Source organism: Condylostylus longicornis, unplaced genomic scaffold, assembly GCF_029603195.1.
Source record: "Condylostylus longicornis isolate FDR11 unplaced genomic scaffold, ASM2960319v2 ptg000040l, whole genome shotgun sequence".
Classification (NCBI taxonomy): Eukaryota; Metazoa; Arthropoda; class Insecta; order Diptera; family Dolichopodidae; genus Condylostylus; species Condylostylus longicornis.
The window spans coordinates 4,435,041-4,461,387 of NW_026578009.1; the positions used below are offsets into that span (position 1 = coordinate 4,435,041).

Genomic DNA, 26,347 nt, shown 5'->3' on the forward strand with positions numbered 1-26,347 from the left:
TGAAAATGTAATTTTGAATCTACTTCAGATTTATTACATCCTTTTATTACTGTATTGTCTTTTATTACAGTATGAAAATCCTAAGAATTTTAAGAAGTACGTTGGTGGTTATTCTTTTCAAAAATCGCACCAAATGTATCATTTATTAGATCCCTGAAACATTGTAAAATTTTAGGAAATTTCAAGCTGATTATTTTAAGGCAGTTTCTTTTTTAAGCACGAATTTTGCATTGGAAAATTTAAAATTTATTTGATTGTTTCAATTGTATAGTTGGTTTAATGATCACACAAATTTAATTTCGATATCTTATTAAAAATGGCAAATTGGATATTGGATAAGACCTAATAATATTGCAAGTCACACAAAATTTTTCCTAATCAGTGGTTATTACTTAACTGATTAATAACATATATATATACCCACATACCCTTTTACATAGTATATTTTCTGTTAAACGTAAACTACAAAAAAAAAATTTTTTTTAATTTAGAGAGTAAATATGTTTAATTCATTTTTTACAATTTAATAAACTACTTAAAATTTTATTAAGCAACATATTTGATTTTTATTGTTGATTCTTTGACAATGATGATAATCTTATAAGACTTGCTTCTCCTTGAAATACAATATTATTAGCTTGCTTAATGTGGTACACCGTTTTCATTATTTTACGATTATCTATTAGTTTAACATTTAATTCTATATCCTGATTGATTCTACATTTGCGTGGAAATTTAAATTTTTGTGATACAACAATACTTCCAGGACCTGGAATTTTAGAACCCATAATCCCAGAAATTAAACTATTTAAAAACGCTCCGTGAACATAACGTTCTTCTTCTGGGATGTCCTCAGAATGAATGATGTTCGAGTCTCCACAAAGAGATGAAAAAGAATTTAGATCTTCTTGAGTTATTCTACGAGTGACAGTAATTTCAGGAACAGAAAGGTTTTGTGTTGAAAGTTTTCGTAAATCATATTTAACATTATTCAGCAATTTATTTACTTTAAACATATGTTTTTAAATTTTAAAATAATTTTAAACGTGGATATCCTATGCTGCTTCACGTTTGTTTCTACCTTATCATTATAATGCCCAAAATCAAATAAAACCAACTAAGGTCGTACCGTAATTGTAAATCACAATAATAAAACTCAATTTCATAAAACATAAACATAACTTGACAGCAGTGATAAAGAATGGTGTGGCCATATGATATTAAAAATCGCCTTACAATATTTATTATATAGCAGGGATGCGAAGAGTTTTTCATTTGTAAGTTTTTCCTTGCATTTCAAACTGTTGACATACTAGCTTATATTTTCACTGAAAAGTTTTTCTTATTAAATTTACATTCTGAAAGACTACTTTAATAAAAAACGAAAACTAAAACCATCTCATCATGCCCATAGAATTATTAAATTAATTGATTGACAATAGGTGCTATTATTCCATTTCTCTCTAATGAGATTTCGAGTTTATACATTTCCGGCAAAACTATTATTTACCTGTTTTATTTTTTGTGATAAAAAAATTGACGGTTACTTCATAACGAAACACCATTTAACCCATTTGATTTTAATGGATGGTGTTTTTGTGAGAAGTATTGTTAACATATTTTGTGTTGATATTTTTGACATTTTACAAACATTTGTTCCATATGATTTTATGTCTACGGGAGATGTAGCACCGAAATCAATGAGTTTGAAACTCATTAAACAAAATATTTTTGGTTAAAAAAAAACTGCAACATTTTTCTAGTCGTTTGTTTTTACTATGGTTTTTCGATTAATTCTTAGAAAACAGAAAAAATTGGATGAAGAAGATTCAACAGATAAGTAAATGCAATAGTAGAGGAACACGTGATATTCCTTTTCTTAGAACTTTTTATTTATTTCCATTAATTTATTTATTGGTTTTTAAAGAAGAGTGTCGATACAAAGTTCAGATACAAAATTTGATCGTATGTGTATTTAATAAACCCTTCATTACCTTTTTAATTACTAAGCTGTTACCTCTTAATGTTCTGACAAAATAGATTTGCACATGCTTTCAAAAAAGTCTTAGAAACAATACCAAAAAATTCTGACATCATTTAAATATCAAAAGGAAAGATATAATAATTATTATTTTTTAATTTATTTTTGGTATATTTATCAAATATGATTTCGAAAATATTTTATATATTTTTTTTTTCGAATATTTAAAACTAATTCCAAAACTTTATTACTTCAATTTACTATTGTTTTAAATTTCAAATTTATTATCTACTTCACTTTGTGTATAGAAATTTTAATTTTTTAAAATATATTTTTGATTTTTTTTTAATTTTAAAAATTTTTAAATTTTAAAGACACGCAATTTTTAGTTTTGCAATTGTTTGATTTTTTATTTCTATCATATAGGTTTATATAGAAGTGCGCACACATGAAAATGTATGTAATCACTTGCAATTAAGCGATCAAACAATTTGTAATTAAAAAAAAAATTAATTGACGCAATAAATTGACTGCTTAGTCCTATAAATTAAATTTCTTAGATTAAATAAAGTGACGGCCATTGATTTATACAACTTCTTATTTAAATAATATTATGTATTTATTTCATAAATTTTATTGTGCTGTAATATTTTAAATTTACAAATTGTGTCATATTTGTAATAAAATGTGTCATTTTGTTTTATGTAATAATGTACATATATCAAGAAATGACACATACGGCAGCACTGTTTAAATTTTAAAAATTTTTTATCTGACATTTTATTTTATGTTTCCTTCATTTTTATTTGACAGTTTTTTTGTAAATGAGTGCGTGGTTAGTTACTGTGTAGCGCATTAATTTTGTTTTTATTTTTATTATTTTGTTATTTTAAAATAAAATAAAAATTATAATGTTTTTCTTTAAATAAAAAAATCGGGTTCTGTGAAATAAATTTGGTGCAAAATTATTACAACAAAATGTTAAATATTATATAAAAAAATTACAAGAGAAAATAGTTTTAATATAAAAAAAAAAGAAAATGTTTAATGAAATAAGAATTAGTTGAGTTGCGATTTAAAGGAATTTAATAAAGAATTTTAAGTTTTTCTTTATTTCTTTTTTTTTGTTTTTTTCTTTTTATTTTTTAATTTTCAATTGTAAATGGCCTTAATTTTAAAATTGTACGAGATTTGAATATGAAATAAGTTTTTTTTTCGAAATTTCTAAGGAAACAGAAAAAATATTTGGCAGTCCAGTCAGTCACACTAACATTCTTATATTTTAATTATATTTTTTTAAATAACAAAGAAATAATATAAGTTGTAGGAAACATAAGCAGTACCTACTTATATTTTAATAATTGAGTAATTAAAATAGTACAGGAAATTTATATTCTGTTTATAAAAAAAAAAAATGTTTGAAATATCGTAGGTAATCCAAAAACGAAAAAATTAAATGAAAAATAATTAATGAATTAATAAAATTTAAATAAAAAAATACTTATAACTTACCTCTACCTAATTATAAAATTTAATATTATATTTTAAATGTGAAATCTCTTCTTAAAAAAGTTAAGTATTAAATAAAAGAAAAATACTTATAAAATAAAACTGGATTCGAATGGAACTTTTTCTTTTTCATTTTATTTATAAAACTATAAAAATATCTATAGATTTGTTCTTAGTTATCATAATATATATGTATTTACATGCTATAGAATATAAAATCATATATAATTATATATTTACATATATACTTGCATATAATATAAAAGATATAATATTATCCTCGTCTGAGTGTTCTTTGTGCATTTTACCATTATTAAGTTATGAAAAAAAATGGAAATGTTTCATTTTTTGATTGCTATTGTTTTAGAAATTGGAATTAGTCATTTGGATTATGTTAACGCTCATAGAATCATTAAAGGTTTGTATATACTATCAATATATTTTTGTTTAACAATATAAATTTTGTGAAAAAAGAAAAAGAGTTTGTAGATATCTGAGAATTTAATAAACTTTTATAGACAGGTAGATAGATAGGTACTCGTACCTATATGTATATATACATAAAGATGTACTTACAAGTGTGTACATTATTACCTCACTATATTTTCTTAAAGTATTTTTTGTTTTGACAATAAATTTATATTGTTACAAATATCATTTACCTACCTGTCTAAGTTAACTACCTTTTTTTTTTCTAGGTTAAAAAAATGTAGACAATTGGCCTCTTGTAATTCACCTGTAAAAATTTTTCTTGAATAAAACAAAAAAATTCTTGAATAATTTTTATGTAAAAAATATTCTATTGCATTTCACTATCCTATTTGTTTTATATATAAAAATAATTTAAAAGAATAGATTGCCATTAAATGCATCAGTACCATAAGAAATGCTATTGTATAATTTAATTAATAAAAATTTACAACCATAACAAAATGTTTAGTTGGATAGGCACCTATCAACCTACCTTCTTAGATATAGTATATTTTGCATTCAAAAATAAGGTCTTTCTATAGAAAATATGGGTATATAAGTTTTTCTATTATACAGGGAATATCTTATGTCATTTTTTTTATTTATAATGGTTAAGTATGTATGTATATAAGTAGCTATTGCTTCTCTTTGTACATAATGTAATATACTTTTTATATATACAATCCCATTTTATATAGATTAACATACTTAACTAAGTATATAGCTAAATTTGATTTGCATGTTAATTCTGTATAGAATGGAAAGGAAAGCAAAATGTTTGTATAGCAAGTTCTCATACCTACTTAGCTATAATACTCGTATTATGTAGTTTATAGTGTTTTTACCCTTTTCGAATTCCTTGGTGATCTGGATATTAACATTAGTCATCCATTTATATTTTTTTTTTCTTTTTGTATTCATAATTAAAAAGGAATTGCGAAAAAAAGGAGCGTTTTCATTATAAAACTTAAAATTATAATTTTAGATTGAAAAATTATAATTAAAATTTTTTAATATTAAAATTATTTTTTAATAAAATATTTGTGCATACAAAACAAAATATTATTCATCAAAATTTAACAGGAAATACTACTTATATTATATATTCGATATCTTAGTCATTTATACTACAAAAATTTGAAATAACTAAATAAAATATTGTAGTAGCAATAATACTTAAATTATTAGTATTTATAATTATAAGTAGATATACACTGGGAAAGTGAATCATCATAATTTGTAATTAAAATATTCAAAATATGATTTATCTGTTCAATGTCTACGTTGTTTTCACTGTATGTACACACGCTACAATTTATTAAGGAAGGAATTACTTAGTTATACTTAGAAGAAAAAAAAAAGAAAATAAAACAAAAGAAAAGCTCTTTTTACTAAAAGATGAGTAATCCAACCAGGTTTCAACTGAATCAGATCAAAAACTTAAAAAAAAAAAACAAGAAATAAACTTTTCGTATTTTTTTGTTTTTATTTCCAAAAATACTTGATTATAGTTAAAAGAAATGTATATATATATTTGTATAAGTATATTATTAGTATATTAACTGCTTTCGTGAATACCTACGTAGGTATTATTTACCCACAGTCTAAAGTTTTATATCACTTTGTTTTTATATTCAAAATATTATTTGTTGGCGTTTTTGTTTCTCCCTATTTTATATATATATATACATATATTTAAAGTGGGTATACCATCGTTAAGCCACTTATGTTGATTCACACCTATTTGAGGTATAATGATAAGCAATATTCAATATAAAAAGAATGCTTAATTAAAATAATTTCATAGAATCTATTAATTTTCAATAACATGAGTACTTACTTATTCATAATAAATTTGTGTTGTAATTTCATTTGCTTATTATAAATATTAGAGGTGATCTAGAATAAAGTGTATAGGTTGAAAAAAAAATTTATTTAAAATTGAAGTACTTACTTAAATGTTATTTGATTACTGAATGAATTTTTTAATTGAAAAAATTAATAAATTAAATTCAATTTTCTTGTATTTATTTAATAAGTATTTTTATATGAAATAGAAAGTAATCATAAAATTCATTGAGAAATTGTCAAATATCATTGAAATTTTTTATTTGGTAATTTAAGAAAAATATCACTTCTAAAAGTAACAATAAGTACTCATGGTGTTATAGAACCATTTGAAAATTTTATTAAAAAATTAATTATTTTTGAAATGCTTACATATATGAAATGCTTTGCTAAATTTGCAACAACTAGAGTACGATTAATGTTATTTTTCTCTCTCCCTGGGTACTAGATTGTAAAAAAAAAATTTTTGTTTTTAAATTTTAAACAATCTAGCTTCTAAACTTTATTATTTTTGCTCATAAATTCTGTATCGTAAAATATTATCGTAAATTATAGAGTATTATATTTTGCATTATAATGAAACGAATTTGAAATTTAAATTTTCAAAATCTTATGTTCAGACAATCGCATACGATTTTAACAATTGACAAATTATCTTAAAACTAATAATAGTTTCTTTTACAATTATAATATATACAAGTAAACTGTGAAAGTAAAATGAATTAATTTACCATGTCTACTTATAACTTTATCAAAATTATCAGATAATTTTTGAAGCCCTACTCTGCTTTTTCCTATGCATTCAAAACTATTTTTAAACATTGTAGAATTAAATGCTTTATCAACATTTCTGCATAAACAACATGGAAGGCGATACAATATGGAAGACTAAGTTGACTCACTTTTAATAAGTAATAAGTATGGAAGTTATCATTTATTAATTATTTCGGTTTTCTAGTTTCTAATCGATAGTTATTTTGAATTTTCTTCTTTAAAAAAACTTCAAAAACGTATTAATCTAAAAGCAACAAAGAAAATTGGATTGAAAATGTAATGGAAATTACAATAATTTGACATACTTAATTGAAATTTGTCAACTTTTGCCCAACACCAAGTGCCACTAAACATTTTATTGAAGATAAAATTTCTATAATTAATTCCACTTATATCTAAATTAATTGATTTATTAAGTAGTGTATCTTACAATTTTAACAGAAATTTACAAGATCTTTAAAAATCAAACTTTCCTTACTCATATATAATTATATATTATGTATGCACATATGTACGTAGTTGAATATCGATTTTCAAATTTATTTTTATAATCAAAAATCAAAACTATCATAATTATTAAATTACAAAACACATATTAAATTTTTATACTTACTTACATAAAATTGAATTTATTTTAATGTGTGCATATGGGTATAATTTAAAAATTTGTAAAATAGATCTGTAAATGACATAACGATGACGGCTCAGAAATAAAAGCTTTGTATTTTTTTAACAATTAAATAATTTTATTTGGTACACTTACTTACACAGGAATATATACAATATTTCTTACTTATAGTGAATTATACATTTCTGTGGTAAGAAAGCAAAAATCCCTAAACTGTTTAAATTTATAATCCAAAACATTTGATTTAATTCGAAATGTTGGCTTAATTCGAACTAAGTTGGTTAACTAAAATTTAGAAAAACACAATTATATAATTATTATTTATTTCTTATACACAATTATTTATTGAAGTAAGTAAGTATACTTGCTTACTTATAATACTTATTGGAAATTTAACAAAATTAGGTAAAAATTTTTAGGTTTAAAATTTTAATTTTAAAATACATACATTAGCCGAGATTCTCCCAACTCGAAGTTGTTATTAACTATTCCAAGTCTATAGAAAGTGCTATTTTGCTATTGATTTACTAGAAACTAATTACTATGATTTAAGCAATTTCGTCTTATTGCCACAGATTTAATAATAATAAAAGAAGATATTAATAATGAGTGTCGTAGTAAATTTAAATTGTAAGTAGATTTTACGCTTAGATCTTGTATAATGTAATTAATTGTTTTTTTTTTGTAATTTTCAATTAAATTCATCTCAATTTTAAAATCTTCAAACCACACTAATCTTTAATTCAATTAAAGTATGTACTTATTATAGAATGTTCAATTTGTTTTACATCACTTAGATTCTGCTTTATATATATGTACGAATGTATCTTCGAGGGTACACAGAATATGCAAATAAGTAAGAGAAATAAAAACTAAAAAAAAGTTTTAAATTTTATTTTTATAGTACTTGCCTACTCTATTTTATATATGAGTATTGCGTTACAGTAAAAGTAGTCTGACTAGTTTCCGTTTTTTACTCTATATATTTATTGCGTATGGGTACATAAATTTGCCGTTTATAATACTAAAAAATTACAGTTTGAAATGTAAATGTATATATACATAATATTTAACTATCTATATATATGTATGTGAATATGTTCTAAATTAGCGTTAAATCTTGAGTCAATTTAGATGTGTCTGTCCCAGTTAATCAAGAAGGACCAAATTTTTACAATATGCTTGAAATTTAACAGTAAATGCCTGAATTTTTCTTAATTTATGTGCAACTGTTACCGTAATTGCCATGAAAGACAGAATACTTATATGAAAAGAATACTTACTTTCGGTCAGTCTAAAATATTTCAGAAATTATTCAAACTACAATATCGAACTTTCTTATAAGTAAGTAATTATGTGTAATGCGAAATCTATAAGACTATGCGTAAATAAATAAAGCAACAAACCCTACCAATTTTTTTTTTTTGAAAAATTAGGTAATATTAAGTGAATAATTATTGCGGCTGTAATAAAACTAATATTTTCGAATATATTTGGATTAATAATAAAATTTTATTTAAATAGATTTAGGAATTTTGTCCCCACTATCGAAAACTTTAATCGAAATTGTTTAAGTTTCAACGTTAAGTTGACAGCCACTCAAGAAAGTTAAAAGTTCAGCTTAAAAAAGCTTAAGCTAATTTAACATAAAGTGAACCGTTTCATTAACTAATATTTTAGAAAACAGCATTCGGGCTTGTATTAAATTTAAATGGACCACATAATGTAAATCATAGAGTCAATAATGTCTAGGGGTTCTGCAGATTTCAAATATGAATTAAAAAAAATTCATATTTGAATTTTAATATTTTAATAATAATTTTTTTTATGGCGCTAATTTTTTTTTTTCAATTTAATGCAAAATAAAAATATTTCTATCGATCTTTTGTTAAGAATTCATAAACAATATTTATACTTACTTATTTCCTTGCTTATTTTAATTGTTTACGAATAAAAGTTTTATATGACTAAATGCATATGAATGTTCACACTAAGTATTATGATTCCTTTGGCATGGAATGGATAATTTAATAAGGAAACGTGTCTATGTACATATTATGTATATATATATATATATAAATGAACACTTGATACTTATTTATAATATTAATTTCTTATTTAAATATAAAAATTTAAATTGAAATTAATATTCAATTCACAATTTATTAAATATTGAAGCGAATAAGTATTTGCATTGTGTATGTTTTTGATACTATGTAAATTGTAAGTATGAGTACATATATGTGTATATGTATATGCAGATGCTTGTATTCGTACAATGAACAAGTATATACTTACTTAGTTTTTTTTATTACTAATTTTTTTTAAATAAAATTTTTTTGAACAATACAATTAAATATACATAGGCATACATTTTATATATTGCTAAATATATAATAGTGTAATAAGTATGACCACAAGTTATGTAGTTGTTTAGTTGACTATTCTTGGAATTCAATGCTGATTCTTTTATTGATTTATTTAGATGAGTTGAATGTTAAATTTTTGATTCTATTTAAATGGCAATTAAATTATACATTGAATTTAAATTGTTCTCTAGTTTTAAGAATTTTCTAATATATTGGAGTAAGTAAGTCACGATAAGTAAAATTAATTATAATAATTAAAATTATCTCACTAAAAATTTGAGTGAGTCTAATCGCTTGTATCACTTTTCATAACTTATTATTTTTGGTTATTTTTTACTATTTTGTTGTTTTTTTTTGCTGTAGGCATTTGGTGAATTTTTTATATTTAAAATGCGGAAAAAAGGCGTCATTATATAATGTTCTTTTATTAAGATCTAATTTAGAATAGCAAGCACCAAGCAGTTTTCTTTAGAAAAATTGATTTCCTATTCTCATTTAATTAAAGTTGCATAATGTCCCAGTTGCTTGTTACAATAATTTTAATGAATCTGATAGTTATTAGCCTTCATGTAAATAATATTCCAGAAAATTTTTCAATCAAAACTTTAGTTATTTTCTTTAATTCTTAGTCTTAATGATATTTAATAAAATCTTCATATTTTCGAAGTTGTGGTTCTAATGTTTCAAAAAACAATAATAAACAAACTATAAGTAAATGATGTTATTTCCTTTTATGTAAAGATTTAATTGATTTTGAATCAACAATTTCTTCGACTAAATACGCATAGCAACAAAATTGCATTTAGCCAGCTAAATATTACCCAACTATTGTGAATAATTGATTCAAACTAATATTAAACTAAATGTAGTACTTAAATCGAATCAAAACAAAAATCATTAAAAGATTATTTTTTATTTTAAAATTTTATTACAAAATTTTAGACAAAATATATGTATGTTATTTCCAAATATTTTGAGGTGAATAAACTGCCAATACTATTTTGAATAGTTACCGACCAATTTTGGATGGTTCATTAACTTCTTCCAAAATTACTATTAATATAAGAATGATTACATTTACAATGGTAAAATGTAAAAAAAAATAATGTAGCGGGAATTAGTAGACCCTACCCAAGAAGGAAATTTGTATATTTTTATAGGTACTTATATAAGTTTACAATGATTTATTTTAGGGTTTAACTTACATATATGAAAAGAAAAGCAAAAAGAAAGTTTTAAATAAAAATTAAAATGTACATAAGTAAATAGTGCTTATGTTAATCGAATTGGAATTTAATTTGATTTCATATATTAAAAGATTAAATTTAAATTACTGAATTGTAAAATTACACGCACGCCTTGAAGTATGCAAAATTTTTGAAATTTTTCCAGTTTTTATGTATTTCCGGATTCCACTAGGCATGATCATTATTATTATGACAATTGGTTACGGGGTTATGCCCCGTAGTGTCTAGAAATATAAACAGATATTCTTTTCGACAGAAAATCTAAAAATGGAATTTCTTATAAGTATATACACTTATTTCTTTTAGGATTTTTCAGAAATATAAAACAGCAGTGCAGAATTCCCCTCACTGTTCCATATTGTACATATAATTTCTACACTTTCACTTTCTATACATATGTATGAAAGCGAAAATGTTAAGAGTTCTAAAATTTTATTACCAATTTTGCATATAAATTACAATTTAGGGATTCAACTTTAAAAAAAAATTGCAAATATTTTAAGTAAACAAGTGTTTAGGTACCTTAAACAAAATATTTTTAAAATATTTTAAACGATTTTTATTTCCTCTAACATACATGTGAGTTTTTTGAACTAAAGTGAAGTAAGAATAAATAAATTTTCATTTTATTTTCACGTCCATTTTACAAAAAAATTTATTTGTTTTGTATATTTTTTCTGTGAATTTTATTTTTTATTAAAAAATGTGCGCAAATAATAAAGTTCTTGTTTTTAAAAGCAGGAAATTGTAAAAACATTTCTCATTTATAAAAAAAAATTTGAAATTTTTTTTTTGTCTTAGATCTAGAAATACTTATATTTATCAACCGGTTGCATAACTTTCTAATTATAAGTGTAATATAAATTTACTTTGACATATTAAAAAAAATTAAAGACTTACACATGCATATTTTGGTAAATTATTGTATACTTGTTATTCTGCATTAGAAATACTTAAGTATGTAAAATTGCGAAGAATCCTCAAAATTTTAGGATATTAGAACATCTTTGGTTGTTTTTCCTATATTCGAGTGTTTTTCAGGAAAATATATTTTTGCCATTGACATGTGCGTTCGATGCGGTTCAACCTCAAAAAATATCAGATTTTCGCACTGATTGAGGAGCTGAACCGATCTTCAGTATAGCCTTAACCAGTGGGAAATCGGCTTGCGAGTTTCAATAAGAACGTTGCGCTGAAGGTTAAAATAAATTAAGCGGAGGAGGTAGTGAAAATTTCTTTATATGAAACTGGAACTTTTTGCAACATATTAGGAGCACTTACTATTGAAAAATAGAGAAGGGTCTTTTAGAACTTTGTGAGTTTGTTCCCGAAATAAAACAATATCCTTCAGGCAGGCTACCAACAAATGTGGTACAAAAAAAATTCATAAAGAGCAACAAAAACTAGATATTCTCAGCGCACTGCATACTTAAAAAAAGTTTCAGAAAGTTGGATATAATTTGTGGAGTATTTATGGATTCACAAACGCAAGAAAAGAGAGCAACACAACAATGATGACGGAATAAAAATTTTCAAATTATAAAATTCGCACAAGAGTGATTAATTAGAGAGATACTCATATATCATATTATAATTTTAATTTTAAGTACTTTGAAGTACAATTTTACATTAAAGTACATTTGTAATGTTAGTAAAAATATTTTAATTAAGTTAGTACTTTTGCAAAAATTTTACATAACTAATAACAATTATGAATTATGCTTAGTTAATTGTATATATTTTAATACTTAATTAATTTATTATATATATAAGTACATATATTAAAATTTACTTATTATATGGAATTATTTAAGAAGACAAAATGTACATTGTGTATACCTTTGAACAAAATTATTCTATAATGTTATTAGACCGGAAAATTGTACTTTAAATTGAATAATTACCAATTGATCTGATTTTCTTTTACTTAATTTAAAAAAATAAATATAAGTACATATATTCAGAAAATCTAACAGAGTTAAGTGCTTGCATATACATATTTATTTTTTCCTATGATGAGAAAACAGCATGCATCTTTTAAAATATTAGAACACAACAATAGAATAAATTTAATAATTTTCATATTTTTTTTCGCTATATTTTCTTGCTGTTCTAAAAACGTTCGAATATACTTACATTTAAACATTTTATATGTTGCTTCCATAACTATTTTTACATGTGTATATACGCAAGTATGAAGCATAATAACAATATATTTAAATATTTATTTTAGAAATTTCATACCACAAACTAAATCTATCTACCCTTTTAATTTCAGACATACAATATAAATATTTTCATTTTTTATGATTTTGATTAATGAAATTTGTTTTTAAATTTCTCAGAATATTGACCAGATGTAGATGACTAGAAACGTTAAAATTTTTACTCTCAAATTTCTTCGTCTATATATTTTCTTTTCTTTATATATTGTTGAGTTTCATCTTATAATACATTTTTTTTTTAAAGAATTGAATGGAACTGAAGAAGCCTAAAGATATATTTTCATTTTGTTATGATTTACATACATACATACATGTGAACATATATAAATAAATGCATAAGTATGTCAAATGGCTCCCCTAAATATTATAATAATTTTTTTTCCATTATTTTGTTTTTTTTTATTTAAAATTTTAGAAAAGAAAAGTCTGAATAAATGAACAAGAATAGCGTCTCCAAATGCTTGGGTTTTAATAATTTTTTCTTTGTCCTTTTTTTTTTTTTTTTAAATTCAATTGTTTCATTTGTTCGCTTTTTTGTTGATTTTTCTTCTACTTTTTAATCTAAATTAAATTCAACTAAGTAAATATGACTGCATTGTAGATGCTATGCTGTGATTTTTATTTTAAATAAAACTTTAGAAATTACTATACAAGCTGGTTTGATAATTTTTTTTCCGGAAATAAGACGGACGACCTTATATAAATAACGATATTATGATACTGCTGCATACATATGTATATGTACATACTTATACTTGTAATTGTAATATTTGCTATCATATACGCATATGTGTATATACGTATAAGTACTCGTATATATTTAAGATCTTTTAAAAAAATGTAATGGTGCATAAATCATAATATTTATACATACTTTTATAGCTATATATTATATGTATGCTTACAATATATGAAATCATTCTACTTACTGTTTAAATACATACTATACTTATATATACATTTATGTGCTTATAGTTATTATGAATTTGCTTTTTATTTGTTGAAAGAGCTTGTTCTATATAAAGAAATAATGCACTATACTAGGCTATTATACGTCGTAATAGTCGTAATATGCGTTTGGATATGAGTAAATTCAAAGCTTTATTATGATGTATTACAATATGAGTCTGTACTCGTATATTAGTACTTATAGTTAGATATTTATAACATTTTAAATGCATTTTGTTATAATCATACTATATGTATATATACATGCATGTATGTGAGCATAATGTACGAGTTATTAAAAGAAATCTAAGTAGAACAGTTGAATAGCATTTAATATTTAAAAAAAAAAATAATCATTAGATTTTATTTATGTATGTATAAGAATTGAGCAACTTTTCGGCACATTAAAATTAAAAGAATTTCAATAATTTACAAAAAATAAATAATAATATTTATGATTAGAATTTAAGTAAAGTCGAGATTTTTTGTTAATTGAAGAGGTGAGTGGGCAAAGGGGTTAACTAACATTTTGTCGAAAATCGAGCTGCTCGGATAGAGCATCATTAAATTTCATATATTTTCAACTGTGATTACTCTTATAACTAGAAACTTAATAGAAAACAAGAATAACAGTGTACACGGGACTTAAGTAACAAAAAAAATTAATATTTTTACAATATTTTAATGAAAAAAAACTGTTGAGATGTAAATGTAAGTAAAACCCTTTGTCCACTTACCAATATTATGCCGGAATTTAAAATATCGAAATTTTTAAATATTAATTAAAAATAAATTTTAAGAGAACTACAATATTACTTACGCTGAAATTTAGCCGAAATCCGATAATGTACATTTTGTTAGTCGATTTTAATTAATAATGGAAATAGTAAATTAAAAAATTTCACTTTTGAAATTGAATTTGAACTAGTGATTTAACGTTACCTACAGGTTACAGGAATGATCTGCTAACTAAGTTACTAGAAATAAAGTTTTAAAAAAAAATTGGAATATGTTTCAAATTAAATTCAACGAAAAAACTTATTTACTTAGATAAAAATGAAAATATTTCGTAACACTTTCACTAAGGCTCATAATTATTGTGTTTCAATACAATAAGCACAGTTATTGTATGTATGTGTGTATAATAGTACACGAGCCCATTTGCATATTGCAGGGAAGTTGATATTAAACGCAAATAAATAATTATATACACATCAATTAGTAATATTTTTTACATAAAATAAACCATAAAAATTAACCTAATTAAGCAAAATACTTAAGTATATACAAAAGTATAATTATAAAAGTAGACTGGAAATGAAATATGCAAGCGAATAATTATGCTTTTAATTTTTCATTTGCAATCGTTAGAATTTAAAAAGGTAATAAAGTATATATATATATATATATATGAGTATGTAGATTTATAACAACATTGTATTGATTAAATGATTCAAAGCATATTCATTATATTATGCTATGCTATGAAAACTTAAAAGGTTCCTAAATAATACTATACTGCACCTTATGTTAAAATTATACGATTAACCTAAAATTGGACTCATTTTATGTTTCATTTTTACATTTTAAATGATTTTTAACGTTGGATTTATTTTAATAATAATTTATTTTCTATACTTATTGCTAGGTAAAAGTTACGGTTTAATTTCAATATTAAATTTTATATTAAATAGTAACATATTCTAATTATAGTATAGAGTGTTATACAGAAGACAATTTTTATAATTACACAAAAGAACTACTTTTTTTGAGTGTCGCTGTTTTAAATTTAAAAAACTCTATACTTACTCACTAGCGTCCCTCAAAAAAGTAGCTTGTTGTGTAGTTACAAAAACTATCATTTGTATAACACTATAATCTACATACTCAATGCTAGTACTTTACTGAAAATTAATTGAAATTAAAACCTAATTAAAAATTATTAAGGAGATGAATAGGATAGTTAACTTTGAAAAATTTCTTTATTAATTATGCATTTAAAATACAAAGTGAGAATTTTTAAGTAGATGTGATTTCGCTAATGAGCCGTTTACTAATCAGATTGTATTTTATACGCAAAAGCGCAAATCGTATTTGATTGCTAGTATTGCTACTCATTTGAATGAACGTATCTTAATAAAAAATTTCTTGTGAGCATACAAATGTGAAAGCACTTTAATTATCAAGATTTTTTTTTAACAAATAGAAAATGATAAAAAAGGTGAAAAATCTTAAACTTCTTGAATAAATGTGTAGTAGTCTGACACATTTTTTTTTTTTTGCAGAAAATACTTGTTCACTCGTTTGTGTGTACATATGTACGTATGTATGTATTCAAATTAATATGTGTGCATGTGTTACATTTAGATCATTCCGGCTATTCTCTGTTTTTGCCTTTGTTTTTCAAAATATTCAAATAATACAACATGTTAAGCGTATTCATTACAATTCCGAAATCATCACATCTCTTATATTTTTTTAGCATCGGTATACGATTATGTAAGTCATATAAAAAAAATGATTCTGAAAGAAACTAATTATCATTTTGTTTAGTTAAAAAGTACGTTTTTAGTGTGCGACTTTTGTAAACGCAATGCAACTTTTTTTCTAATTATTTTTTTTTTTTTTTTTCTTTTTCAATGCTGTATTCATTATTCAGTTTGCATCATTGCACATAAGGAACTGAACATGATTTAAGAGATAAAAAGAAAGAGAGAAATAAAAAAATATGAAAATGGGAAAAGAATAAATTTAGTTGACGTTAAAAAAATTTTTTTAAACAGTTTTTGAACTGAATTGAATCAAAAAAAAATTTAATTTTGTTTATGCCTTTTCATACTTGTTTATATACAAATAAATCTTAGAATATAAACAGTGAGAGACAAAATTTTGTGTAATCAATGAAAACATATCGAATATTTGAATTTCAATTAAATTTTTATTTTTTTGCCTTTTTATATCTAGGCAACTGAAAAATTTTGTTATATTTCGTAATAATTATATTAAATTATAATAGATTCACATACTTATTTATTACATTACGTAATTCCTACCCAACACCATTTATTTCTTTATTGCACTAATATTGGCAGAGATTTAATGGTCAAATGAAAAAAAAAATTGTATCAAAATACATTTTAGAAAAAACATTTCGCTGGAATTCAAAAAATTTTAACAAAAATATACTTAAGTTGAGTCGGATAAAACGGGTTAAGTTTAGATTAAATCGAAATATTAATTTTGAATTAAGAAAGCTTTAAGTTACCGTGACTTCAATAATGCATTTACAACGTTAATTTTACAAAATGTCACATTCCAAAAAGTTTAGTAAAAGTTCCTGTACACTTTTCCTAAGTGTGTTCTATACGTAGTAGATATGTAAAATAAAAGTAAATCATCGAACACGCTTTTCTTATACATTCATATAAATGTTATCAGAAATATCCAATTAAATAAACTAGCATATATTTTCAGTTTTATAGTGTTAGTTAAGTTTTTTCCCTGGTATCGTTTGTCAACTATACAAAATTAGATGTCATTTGTCATATTGTATGTATTAATATTGTAAACATTTTATTCCAAAATGTAACATTTTTATATGTTTAACCCAAAATATATCAAATACTTTTGTAGTTTTGTATTGAAAGCTCTGAGACGGTATTTATGCAATACTTCAAAATTTTATAAAGCATTATTGAAGTCGCGGCTACTTATGCACTTATAAATAATTAGGTTATACTTATCGTATATTTGCCGATTGCTTTTTTAATTTGCAACTTTATTTGCTTTAATGTGAAAAATAAATAAAATTAACATTTTCATATTCTGATTTATTGTCACGTAAAAAAATTAAAGTAACTGGACTTATTGCACAAACTTAATCAACTTTCACTTAATTTTTGCATATTTATTCAATAATCAAATTAAAATTATTTTCTTCAAAATGTTTTAACTATTTATTTATTAATAAAATTATTTCGAAAAAATTATATAAATTTTATGTGGCATGATGTCGGCACTTATCGTATATAGAGAGTACTTTTTGATTATTTTTCATTATTTTACAAAATTAAAATTAAACATTTTCGCCGTCCAATTCTTTATATCGTTCACTGTATATAAAATCATAATTATATTATATGTAAGTATAAACAAAATATATGTTTATATACATATGTAAACTTTTTCGCTCGCTATTTATATTTTAAAAATAAAGAATAAAAAATAAAAAGCATAAAAAATGAAAAAAGTTCATTGTCTGAAAAAAAAAACAAAAAAAACATCTCGCCTATTTAAGGTCGTAAATAACATTAACGTTGTTATGCTACTCGTTCTCGTATATTTTAATGTACAAATAAGTAGTCTACGTTAATGTACGTGGAAATATTTAATAATAATTTTATGATAGAAATTACAATTTAGCAAGTATAAGTGTATGTAACGTACATACTTACATATGTAATTGGGAATGTGTTGTTAGATGTTTAATGATGATAACATATAAAATAGGGGAAGCAGGCAATCTTTTTTTTTTGTTTTCATTTTAATATTAAAGTATCCATTATAACTATTGGAAAATTTTATAATAGAAAATTCTCATGATTAAGTGTTTTAGATAATAAATTAATTAAATGTCATTACTTTGTATATAAGTACATGAAAATTTGCATTTGATATGAAAATTTATATCGGAAATGATTTTGTATGATTAAGCATAATCATCTTATGTAGGGAAGAAATAAAATTATATAAATTTATTTTTATAATAAATTAAAATTAAGATAAAAATGAAAAGATATAAAAAAGCTATTTATGGCACGAGAATCTTCATTATATTCAATTATAGTTGAAAATATTTAAATGTAAAATTATTATTGAACATTTAAATTATGCACCTATTAAAATAATATATTTTTTAAAAATAATAATTGAGAAATTAATTTTCAAATTTTGATGTTCTAATCGTCGGGTAGCATTAGCAGTTAAGAGGTTTGAGGTGAAAGTTTATAAGTATAGTGTATTTGATATAAATTAATCTAATAATAATTATAGCAAGTAATTATTTAATTTATAATACAAATAATACTCAATTAAATTTTATGTCAAGTACCTATACATGTGTGTCAAGTACCTATACATGTGCATATGCAGGTGCCGTTGAGCATATAAACAATCAAATAAACGCGCCCACTTTAGATAAACATTAACGATAAACAATGTCACAATCAATAAATAAAAATATCTTAGACCTTATCAAGAAATTCTCAATTAGTTTCGGAATTTTTGTGATATCTTATCTTTTTTCGTTCGACAGATATCAACATACATACATATACACATTTTTATAATGTGTTACGATTAAATTATTGTGCAGAGAAGCATGTATAATAATTTGTATAACATGGGTTTGTATATTACATACCTATAATACATTTTCTAATTGTGTTTTAATAATAAATAATTAATAAAAAAAAATTTGTTGATAAGCTTATCAGACAAAGTACTCCAAAATATTTAGAAGTACAAAAGCTCTGCAAATATTTAAGTAATTGAATTAAGACAAACACAATTAAAATATGCTTGTTTTTTTTCTGCGAATTTATTATTAGTGCAATATTTTGAATTTGTAAATACTTGTAAAATTATCTAGACGATTACTTATCAATAGAATTTATCAATAGAATAATAAAAGTTTCATAGGTAAGAAATCAAAAAATTTGAAATAAATTTTTAGAAATTGATGATCCCGAAATGGTTTGTACATACGTATATTTATATATATGTACATATGTATGAACAATTAAATAATATTGAAAATGTATTAGAGCTTTTTAAATTACTGTCTTGTTCGCAATGAATTAAAAATGGTTTCTGACGTGCCTATGTATTTACTGTTGGAGCCATTGCTTAGATGTAATGAATTTAACTTGATAAATTTTTCAGTTAAGTATCTGTAAAACAGATGTACCATATAGAACCGTGTTTCCCTTCTTATATCAATTCACAATGGATTTCTGGGTAACCTTAATTTAGAGTTTTCAATTAATAATATCAGATTTCTTATTATCTTTAGCTTCGCCTAAAATCTAACTTCGTCTAACCGATCCTCAGACTAACTCTATAAATAAAAAACAGTTTTTAAAGCTCATTTTGACTTTGTATAAAGTGCTCAAAATTGTCTTTAAGTATTTACGAATTAGTAAATTCTTAAAGACAATTACTAATTATTTATAATGTTTTGCTAAGAAAATTTTGCACTTTTTAAAAAATTCGAATTTGTAATATTAAAATATAAGGCGTCTTACTTAGATAAGATAAGTAAGGTAAGTGTCCCTATTACTGACATATTTCGCAACAAATTCAACTTTGGCGTGAGATATTTTATATGTGGGACACAATAAATGATCGCATTTTCGATTTTTTGAATAATTTGGATAATTGAGAATAATGTTTTTTATAAAATTATTTAATCAAAATATTTTTTAATTCATAATTTTTCGATTATAGACGAAAAGAAAAAATGTTCCTAATATTGACATAACCGCAAATGTTTGTGTCTATTACTGACAGTTTGTGTTCCTAATACTGACAATGTAATTTTATATGCTGTAATCCATATTCTATATATGAATAATGGTTTAAAATGGTTAAAATGATAATATTCAATAAAAATGGAATAATAATTTGGATTTCTACGGATATTTCATCTTATTTAAAAAAGAAATTAAAAATGAATCAAAATATAATTTAAACAAAAATAAAAAACATATTTTTTATTGAATTAAAGGTAAAAATATGTGAAATTTCGCTGATTTGAATTTATTATCACTGTAGAATGTACTTTTACTAGTAGTCTTAATATGCAACAATGAATAAATAAAAATTTTTAAAAGAAATTTATGAAAATCTAATTCGAAATTATATAATTTTTTATAAAGTATTATAAGTAATATTTGGTACAGATGTATTCTTATAAATAATACCTAAAATATGATGTACCGATCACACGAAATTATAAGAAATCAGATCAATATATTCTAAAGCTGCTTTTTGCTTTAACAAAGACTATTTATGTATTAAGTACGTAACGAAAGCAACCCATTCTCAATTTTTAGAACAACATTTTGGGTTATTAAAAAGGACTACTTTTCTTATTTAAAGAGAACCATTTCCGTTGTGATATTTGTTATGACGTTAACGTTTACAGTAATTTTAAAGCATTTTTTTAGAAACCGAATTGTACTGTTTTATTGACAGTATTGTATACAATATTGATACACAATTTATTAGACAAATATCACTATTAAAAAGGTAAAAAGGTCGTAGTCAGATATAGGTTTTCACAAATGTAATCGATTTTCATTTGACTGAAATAGTTTAAACAATTTTAAAGTATAAAGAAATTATTTTAATTAATTAAAATGAATATCAAAATTAAAACTTTATACTGACATAATTTTGTACATAATATTGACCCTCTTTAGATCGTATTACTGACACCAGTTTTTAAAGGTAAAATACTCCGAACCTGTAGTAAATTCTTAGTGTCAGAATTCGGACATTAGAAAGAAAATTCAAATTCGATTTTAATTAAATAAATACGAAAATAAAAATTTAAATATTTTAAAAATGACGTAATTTATAAAAATACGGATTTTTGACGTATTACTGACACATATGTCAGTAATAGAAGCATGGTCGAATTTTAGATGTTTCTAATACTGACAGAAATTATTTGTTAAAATTCTTATTTATTTAATGTTTTTACTCCGATTTACTTATAAAATAAGATAAAAAATAATCAAAATATTTAATTTAATATAAATTCATATATTTTTAACCCTCAAATAAGTCAAAAAGCAATAAAAACAAAATCGGAAAAATTAAGCAAAAAGTATAAGAAATTCTCCAATTCAACCCACCATTGCTATGTCTATGGAAACAAAACTGATTTATGTTCAATATTTTGGAGTTATTTCAAAACTAAATAAAAGGAAGTATTGCGATAATTTGAATTAATCTAGAAATAAAAAAATATATATATGTTGTATAGAGAAAATCTCTTAATAATTATAAAAAACCTCATATATGTCAGTATTACCGCCACTGTCAGTATTAGCTACACTTACCTTAATTGTCTCGTCACAAAAACGAAGACACCAAATTCATACAATTAACAACGAGTTTTAATTTATTGAATTTATTCATTTCTGTTAAGTACTTATTTTGTTGAAATTTTTAAGTGTTATTAAAATACTAAAATTTTTGTAAATAGAAAATTTATTCAAATGTTTATTTATAAAGTGGAGTATGAAAATAAAATTTTCTATCGAAGATAATTATTTTTTTCTTGTAATGGGAAAATATTTGTAAAAGGGTTTTCTGTAATGTTATTTGAAACTTATGTTTTCAAAGTGTAACAACGCTTATGAAATGTAAACAATTGCATTTTATTAAGAATTCCTTTTATTAATAGAATAATAAATCAGAAAATCTTTTATAATTGTTAACACCTGGTTAAACAATTCGATTGTGTTATTAAGAAACTATGCGTAAATCTTATTGTTCGGAATATTTAATTGATTCGCATTGAGAAGAATACTTTACTCTAATAAATTTCGTAATATTTAATAAAAAAAAAATTAAATGCAATTGTGTTCCACATTTATTTAAAATAAAAATTCAAATTTTGTCCTAAAAAATTAGCAATTAACTAATTTTAGGAAAGATGACCAATTTAGTTTTTAAAGACGTGCTAAACACTTCTTAATCTTAAATTAAAATCATTTGATATAATCATATATTTTGACCAGTATTTAAACACTAAGTAACTCAGAAATCATGAAATTGTTAAAACAATTCATGATAATGTGACTGTAAATGTTAAGATTAGATTTTTAAGTAGTATTACTCGAGAGAAAATAATCTTGATCTTATTTCATTTTCAATTAATGCTGTTAAATATATTTATCAGCAAATCGCCTATGAACTGAAATTGCGAAGTAAACTGTGTCGATATTCTGCTGACAACTGTAACAAATTGCAAATGCTTGACTTATAAAAATTGTTAAGATTAAAGATCTCAGTGAAATGTTTTGTTATTCAAAAATTGATTCACAGCGTCGCATTAGATTATTTCTTACTTATACGAGTACATACATATGTAGGTAATCTTCTCAATTTTTTGTATTCTTTTGAAATTACCTTTAATTGGGAACAATATTTTTTTTTGTTATTTCGAACAAATTTTTTGTTTTAAATGAAAAATTAAATTATATTGAAAACAACAGTGCTCTGCAGCATTAATTCACAATTAGTTGTTTACTGCGGCTTAACTATAATTACAAGAGCCAGAGTGCATAATACTTTATGGCGCTAAAAAAATTCATCATCCTATTTTTAAAATAAGCTCAATAAACAAGTGAAAGTACTCACATGTACATATAGAAGTTAATAAGTAAAAAAATAAATACTAATTCTATGTTTTTCTAATTTAAATTATTTTCATTTGAATGTTTTGACACTTTAGTGTCATTTATTAAATTTATTACATTAATGCTATAAAAGTACCGTTATAGCAATAAATTTTATTGTTGTTTTTTTTTCGCTATTAATATTGTTGAATGTGTTTTTAGGTGACGTAACCCTGTTAAAACAAGACAAATTAAATAATGAAAAAAAAATATCAATGAATGAAAAATGTGTCATTTGACACCACTATGGCATATATAGAAAAATAACCATGTGCACATTTATTGTCGTCTATATTATACAATAAGTGTTTTTTTTTTCAGAATATAACGGAAAATTATTTACATATACATAATATGTACGGTATTTAGATATTTTTAAATAAATATTGGTATTGTATAGTAATTGTCAGCTAAAAAGCACATTTAAAAAAAAAAAATTTTAGAAACAATGTGTATGAAAAGTGAGCGCAAAATAAGAAGGCCAAATTGAACATTATCACGAACAGAAATCAGAGTTGTATGGGATTGTCAAATTTTACAAATTAAACTTTCGTGAATAGAATGAGAAATTTTGATAAAAAAAAAATTACTATTATTCATAGTGAATGTACTCTGTTTGCGTTCCGATTAATGGCTGTACGCACATATGTATAATATTAAAGATATGTGGCACTCCAGGTTTTGGACATTCTAAAGGCTATACTAACTAAAGTAGAAGTAGATCCGGTATATAAATAGCGGATAAATCATTCTCAGTATCAATTCCAGTATAGTTAACGATGTTATATCCTTAAACAGAATGCAATTACTATATACGCCTTCCCTATTCAACTAGAAGTGTGACTACATTAATTCATATGTATGTATGTATATAAGTAGATCATAGACAATAAATTTTGCCAAGGGATCGACAGAAAAATTGTAAAATGAGATTACAAGTATAATTATTTTTGTTTCTGATATTTCGCAAGAATTGCGCTAAATTTTTTTTTCATTTTTGTCATATCACCAGTAAGTGAAAATGGATCACTTTCCCTTGACCCAGGGGACATTTTTTTTCTGTTCATTTATTTTTCTTTGTTTTTACTATTAAATATTTTTTTTTGTTATTAAAGTAATGAATTTAATTTTTTTAGCATTTTCATGTTTACAATGAAAATTCTAAATAAGACGTTTTTGTTAATGAAAATATAAAATTACAACAGGAAAATTAATATTTTCTTGCAAAAATACAAAAATTAAAAAGAATTTAAGACTTTAGGAAATAATATACATACTTACATAATATATAATATGTGTATTTGAATGACATAGCAAGTACATATTCAACTAAGTAATCACATTCATTATTATTGCTTAACAAAAAAATTTAATGGAAAACTTAAAAACGTTCAAAATAATTGGAATAAAATAATTTCATTTAATATCCGCATGAGTGCATCACATTATATATAAATAGTAATGTACATATATGTATGTTTATATACGCATACAACTTACTTATGTACATATGGTAGGTTTGAATTGTATAATTCTACCCAAGCATATTGTAAAGTGTTTGCATTTACTAGGGTGACCTGAGAGAGTAATTTAAACTTATTATTGTACACGTGTACATTAACAGGTTTTATGACATGTACGTCATAAGTATACATAAGTCACTCGGCAGCAAATAAAATATTACAGTAAGTGGAGGCATTAATTTAATAGATATACTTATAAAAAACAGTTAAGTATTTGACAATTTTCATTATACACTCCCATGACAGTTGGAAAATATTACATGAGTCTTTCGTAAGAGCTTGAGCAAGACTAAAGTTCGTTTTACTAAAGTAATTTTTGTAATTCTAACTCTTAACAATTATTGCATTAGGCTTTCGTATAAGTTTGGGGAAAACAAAAGTTCGCTTTACTTAATTGTATTTTGAGAACTTTAAAACTTAATTGTGTAATTATTTTTTTCGTAATTAAGTACTTAATTCAAAATTATAAATAGTTTATTAATTAATAAGTATATGTACTTACCCCTTCTCGAACGTCTTGATTAACTTATTTATTTTTTACAAAATCAATAAGTTTAACTTTATAAGGGGCGGTGACAACCTTTGCGATTGTCCGGTATTGGCTGTTCGGCTCCGCAATTGTCATGGACATGGGTTCCATGTCAATTGCGGCGCCGAATTCCCAAGTGTTCGGGAACTGCTCTCCAACTCCCTTAGGGATATCTCCGGCTTTATAGTTGGGACTGAGATATTATAGGTTTGAGCGTGGGGAGGCTACAATAAGTCAGGAATGGCTGCGGTGGCTCGCGGGGTTGCTCCTGCCCCATTCGGTTAAAAAAATTTTATTAATTTCAAGTATTTAACCATGGATACATTTAGTTCTTAGACAATGATTACCAGTTAATAATTTTTAGGCATCAGTATGACTATTTGATCTAATCCAAATAAATAAAAAATATTTAATTATGAATTAGTTCTCGTATCAAAAATGATATATTCGCTATAATAAAAGTTAATTTTCTATAATTGGAAAAACATATAGAACAATTCTGTTAAACAAGTTATTTTAAAACCAAAACCTGTTCGTAATAAATTATCAAATACTTATACTTAGTTTATTGTATTTAAAGATTTTCTATTCAAACGAACATGTTTCCATTTCTTATTTTAACCTTTGTTTTGTTTGTGCAAAATAGTGAAATTTTGACAAATATAGCATCTTGCCCTCATAGATATTTGCTTCTTTTTAATTAGTGCAATTTTTGCAAAACAAAATGAAAAAAAAAACAAACTTGATCTGGCTTACTTAAGTGTCAACAAAAATGGAAAATTTTAAATAATAAAAAAAAATAGTAAAAGTGGTGATGTTCAT

The 26,347-nt window shown here is 23.5% G+C and overlaps 2 protein-coding genes across 3 annotated transcripts in view; one reads left to right on the forward strand and one right to left on the reverse strand.

The window, feature by feature from the left end:
- Window positions 1-442: 442 nt before the first annotated feature.
- LOC129609849 (3-hydroxybutyryl-CoA dehydratase) lies at window positions 443-1,141 on the reverse strand. Its single transcript, XM_055521984.1, has one exon. It carries the CDS (start codon window positions 1,014-1,016, stop codon window positions 567-569), a length of 450 nt encoding a protein of 149 aa, XP_055377959.1. The 5' UTR covers window positions 1,017-1,141; the 3' UTR covers window positions 443-566.
- A 2,465-nt stretch (window positions 1,142-3,606) lies between these two features.
- Window positions 3,607-26,347, forward strand: part of LOC129609560 (putative uncharacterized protein DDB_G0277255) — a 47,711-nt gene continuing 24,970 nt past the window's right edge. Inside the window, exon 1 of one of the 2 annotated variants that reach the window (XM_055521540.1) lies at window positions 3,607-3,908. In XM_055521540.1, the coding sequence (XP_055377515.1) occupies window positions 3,821-3,908 (88 nt within the window). In that variant the 5' untranslated portion in view covers window positions 3,607-3,820. The remainder of the gene's footprint in view (window positions 3,909-26,347) is intronic. The other variant, XM_055521541.1, reaches the window with a different exon arrangement.

What these genes read in the sequence shown, in the direction of transcription:
- LOC129609849 (XM_055521984.1), bottom strand. Translation starts at nt 1,016, where the DNA reads ATGTTTAAAGTAAATAAATTGCTGAATAATGTTAAATATGATTTACGA.